This window comes from Coregonus lavaretus, assembly GCF_964263955.1.
Source record: "Coregonus lavaretus genome assembly, chromosome: 13".
Taxonomy (NCBI): Eukaryota; Metazoa; Chordata; class Actinopteri; order Salmoniformes; family Salmonidae; genus Coregonus; species Coregonus lavaretus.
In genome coordinates this window covers 31321186-31326664 of record NC_140000.1, presented here as the reverse complement: position 1 = coordinate 31326664, position 5479 = coordinate 31321186, and the positions used below count along the sequence as shown (strand labels likewise).

General features: G+C 41.4%; 1 protein-coding gene across 1 annotated transcript; it reads left to right on the top strand.

Annotated features, from left to right (window-relative positions):
- Nucleotides 1–276: 276 nt before the first annotated feature.
- On the top strand, nt 277–1110 carry LOC311139113 (transmembrane protein 74-like; the record flags this gene model as incomplete). Its single annotated transcript, XM_084174003.1, has 1 exon — nt 277–1110. The coding sequence occupies one exon, from the start codon at nt 277–279 to the stop codon at nt 1108–1110; it is 834 nt and encodes a 277-aa protein (XP_084030129.1).
- Nucleotides 1111–5479: the final 4369 nt, after the last annotated feature.

Here is a 5479-nt window from a genome sequence, read left to right as displayed (position 1 = left end):
GCAAATTATTTAAACCCAAACAAAATGATTAGACTAACTTTGTCAATTTTTAGGCTAAGTATTTCTGATAACATCATGAGCATACGTTCCCAAAATGGGCTTGAAGCGCCACAAATTACGTACAGGTTGCTGCCGTTTTCCCCATGCAATAATTTGCTAGTTTTTAATAATCAGGCCCTATGTGACATCTGATTTGTCAATTATTTCTCATCAGGGATGCTGCGGACTGAGAACGCTGTGGGGAAATAATTGAAGTGAACCAGCGGAAAGAATCGAATGGCTTCTGTAGAGCTGCTTTATATAGATAAGGACGGAAGAGGCAGACAATCCGATCCTCCCTGCGTCCTTGACTGGGCTTCCAATCCGGTGCATGTTCGTAAGGCGAGCAGTTCAGCCGGAGGGGCGCTCTCTATCTCAGCTCCGGACTGCGAAGGACTGTGTAATTCAGCACCAAGGACGGTTCCCCATAACGGAAATCCGGATTTTAAACACAGTCACCCTGCGGTGGAGAAGGTCAGAGTGTGCTGCGACGAGGAATTAGAGACATCTTTCACCTATGTCGACGAGAATGTGAATTTGCGCCTGGCAAGCCCTTGGAAAAGTGGGGAAAGTATCCACAATTCCGGGTGTAGGCCTAATGACTGTCCCGAGGGGTTGCATGAGTTATCCCTAATGTCAGATGATGATCTCGCATCAGAAAGTTCGGGGGCATCTGTAGATTACGGTTTTATAAGCGCGGTCACTTTCCTAGTCACTGGGATCTCGTTAGTGATTATATCGTATGCAGTCCCTCGCGAGGTCAAAGTGGACCCGGAGAGCGTGTCTGCGAGGGAGATGGAGAGGCTGGAAATCGAAAGTGCCAGGGTAGGGGCACACCTGGATAGGTGCGTGATAGCAGGGCTTTGTCTACTGACGCTGGGCGGGGTAGTGCTTTCCACTCTGCTAATGATATCTATATGGAAGGGAGAGATGTACAGGAGAAAATCATTTGCATATTCCAAGCACTCAGCGAAACGATATGGCTCCATCAATTTCAAAACGAGATCTAGCCCTTGTCGGTCGTCCCCGCACCTGTCTATGAAGGAAGAGATAGATGAGACCTTGAATTAAAATGATATCCTGTTGACAAAATACTTTGTCTTGTGTTACTAAGCCAGAGCAACACAATACAGCATGATGCAGGTACTCCAGACCCAAAATGTGCAACCTGAACACATCAGTCGGTCTACCTACCTACATTAGCATAACTGTTAAAACATTAATTTGTTTTAATATCCAAGAAGATTAAATATACATTGTCTTATGGTATCATCTCTATATAATTTAATGGAAATGCAAGGTATAGGCCTATTTAACCAGGTAAGCAAGTTAACAAAATGATACAGAATGAATAAGCAGGACAACATAAATTAAAAGAAAAAACATCTATGTTTAAGAAAAAATATGGTTGCTATCCTGCCACTGCCACCTTGCCTACGACACCACAGGGTGACGCTTTCTAAGGGTTGGCTCAAGATCACTTAATCACGTCAAAGAACTCACTTACTTCTAATGTACTGTACCTGCAGTATATGCAATATCATACTTGAATGATCACGCAACATGAGAACTAACTGGATCACGATATAACAATGTAATTAATAGATATCTTTAAGAGAAATGGGGTTTTATTTATAGGCTAGGCCAACCAATGTTTTTATTATAGGCTACTGATGGACATACATCCTACAACACCCTAAACCATATTGTCTTCCTTTGAGTAGTCTCAGATATGCCTTTAAAATGTTACTGGAAGAGGGATCTATTTCTTTTAACAAACCAGAAATGATGGGTGCAACAAAAACAGAAAATGTTCAATTCAGTTCATAGAACTGTTGGTTGAGAATTATTTTCTCCATGGTGAAGTGAGACACATCACTGTAATTTGCAATCATCTCTGTATTGTAGGCCTACTAGAGTAGTAGTATGACAAGAGGCATCAAAGGAAACTTGTTACCTTGAAAATGGTTCCATCATTGCTCCACCTCTGATTTCAATTCTTCAAAGCCTTTATTCACAATCAGAAGTGTTTGCCTCCAGGGAAAAGATGCTCTTTGGTGATCACTAGAAACAGCTAATTCATATTGTCATTTTGTGGGGCAAATTCATGTTGTTCGGCTATTAATTATGCTTTCATTCATTTGCCCTCATCATGTGTTTTCCATTCTATTGTTCGATGATGCATATATGGTAATTGAATAAAATATACACCCCCACAAATTACAGCAACATGGTAAGACTGTTGTTACTATAACGAGACCCTGCTGTTTCAAGAACATCCTCTTTTGTGACAGTTGCACAGTTATGGCTAATGTACGGTAGTGCTACAGAAATGTACTGGTAGTGTAACTGTACAGTAGCAGACTGATGGTGAAACATAAACTCATCAATTTACTGCATTATTTGACACCTGTCTTAAGTACCTTCAACTTCACGCGACCTAGCCTAGTTGGATAAGATGTTATTAAGCAGACGCTCTTATCCACAGCAATTTACAGTAGTGAGTGCATACATTTTTATATTTGTTCGTACTTCCCCCTTGGGAACTGAACCCACAACCCTGGCATTGCAAGTGCCGTGCTCTACCAACTGAGCCACACGGAATGGCAAGTTTGTCTCAGTCTAAATCCCTCCAGTGGGAAAGCACATTCACTTTCCTTGTTCACTCGTCCCTCTTCACTCCTAGGACACATCCCAATAATCTCTCCTTTCTTTTGAAGTGTGCACTTCCCTTAAAGTATTTGACAGGAAATGACTGTCATTAGAAACTCCCTCTAGCCAATGCCTACACCAATCGAATGCTTTTCAATTTGTGGGGAATAGTGACAGAGAGCACACTTCAGGAAGAAGGAGAGATTATTGGGACATACTCCTTATTCTCTGGTCACAGAGGAGTAATAGAAAAATGTATCTGCACCAGAGAAACTGGGTGTTTTGGTAGCTAAAAGAGAATACATTGCCAAATCAGAGACCTTTCTGGAAAGTTATATATAAAATAAATAAAAAACATTTCTTTACATCCAAGAATAGTATGTTTGGAGGCAAAGAGATGAAGAGGGGAGAGGCCACAAGGATGCAAGGAAAGATAATTGAGAATGCTATCTTAATTTCGATTTGCTCGATTCCTCACATATTTTCTCTTCGCCTCCCTCCCAACCATATTGGAGGAGAAGGTCTAAGGTCCCTCCCCTCTGACTTTCTTCTCCAATACATTTTCAAAAGGTGGCGAGGTGGAGGATGTGAGAGATCCCTTCCTCCTTGTTGACATAGAGCTGTAGAGCTCCCACCATGCCTCCATCTCTCTGCCATCCAAATGTCTCTAAGGGATTTGATCAGGGATTTGCTCAGTGCGACAACATTTTACAAGTCAAGCTCAAGTGTATTTCCAGAGGTTTCATGCATAAGCTCTTTATCCGTGAAAGAGCACTTCACAGCTAAGACACACTGATTTATATTTTGTAGGCCCCTGTGTTAGAAGATCAGGTAAGACAGGATCTAAGACAAGAGAGTGGGGCTGAGCTGCCATTAGCATTAATTTCCCAAGTGTACTACACGCTAACGTGCTGTCATTTATGTTAATTTACCAGTGTCTGCGTATATGTGTGTGTGTATGCGTCTGTGTATGTGTGTGGAGGTGTGTATGCAGCAATGCATGGGGGTTCATGCGCATGAGTATATGTGTGTGCATGTGTGTGTGTATCTGTATGAGAGTGAGACAGACAGAGCTACTTTCCTCTGCCATACAACTGATTTATTTATATGGCTTTTGTGAGGTGAGCTCGCCCTCCATCTCAGGCGTATGTTAAGAGACTCTTGAAAAGTTTCCATTTCTATTGATTGCTCATGAGGGACACGCTAAAGCCAAACACCCCAGGGATGTGATTTCATTCTTGGCCACTCTCACCAGCCTTACTCAGAGGGGTTATTTTTAACAAGAGTGCATAATGCATTTTCTGGAACGCTTACAAGCTGTTATTTAAATTAGTTGGAGTATCTTTTTGTATTGTGAATTTAGTCCAGTAAGCTTCTTGTCCAGAATACACTACTAAGCTGTGCTGTGTTTTTCCATTTAGAATGCGGAACATCAATTTCCATTGTTTAGCCCATGTAGGCTCTCTTGCATATTTTTAATGTTTGTATGAAATTAGTTCTAAAGCTCTTTGGAAATCCAGGTTTATGTTGACATGACCTCTTAAAGCACACCTCATTTTGAATCGTACCCCCTCCTCTCCCTCCTCTGTGCCCTTCTATTTTGGAATACGCAGTGGTTCAGCAATGTATTATACGGTGTATTAGAGAGACATTGAACAAAGCCCTATTCTTAAGAGCAAAAGGCAACACACAGCTCTATGTCAAATCGATTTACACTTCTACGACTTCTGGTTGTCCGTGTTCTGCATCATTGACATTGAGGCGGTCGAGGGTAGCGGCACTCTGTCACTCGCTCTGTAGCCAAATGTACTGAGCTCTTTGAGCTGCATCATCCCTCAGCTCCACAATCAAGTCTGTCACAGTCATTGCCTGAGTTGTCCTTGGCACTTTCAATCACTTTCTCCTACAGCTGAAACTATCAGTCTGCCTGCCTCCTTCTGCCTACTCTGTGCTGTGGCAGCTAGTCAAACATTAAATTAGGTTATCATTTTGGTCAATCTTAACAATTTAGCCAATGTAAGCAAGAAGGAACGCCATGTTGCACGTGTATCTATTTCAAATGCTGAAGGAGGGTAGAATTGCAAAGTGGGCAAATTGAATATTGGATGAGCAGTAGTGTAATATCGGCTGCTTGCTACGACATTGGCCATAAAAGTCGTACCAGTGTGGTGGTTAAAGAGTATCGTAGGAATGAATGTGGATATAAAATGGCTGCTGGTAAAGGCCTAAATGCAATATTGGTACCATTTGTGTCACTTAACATATGTAGCATATGAGATGAACAGCATTTGGCTCCAGATCAGAAATAATCACCTTGCTGGCCCTCCTGTATGGCACAAATCAGAGACTAACATCTCTCCTCTTTACTCTTTGATCTCTGTTTGTGTTAAACTGCTTATGCGATTGTGCGTTGTGGCCTCTCATATGAGTGTATCAGCCTCTACGTTGTACCACTTCCAACTGGGAAAAAACTGGTTGAATTAACGTTGTTTCTACACCATTTCAACAAACAATTAAATGTGATGACGTTGAATCAACATGGATAACTGATTGGATTTTCAAAAAGTCATCAACGTAAGGGAATTTCAGATTTTATTCTACAGCTAGTGTTCTAATCTAGGAATTAAAACGTTAACCTGTACTACATCGCAGTGAAAAATATATATTTGTTTCAAAGTGGATGTTACTGCACCATCAGAGGCATATTCAGAAAGGTATTGCATGTGTTGCTGTTAAATGATTGTTGGTGTCATCTTGCAATGTACCTTACGGCCTTTTTTTCACCCAT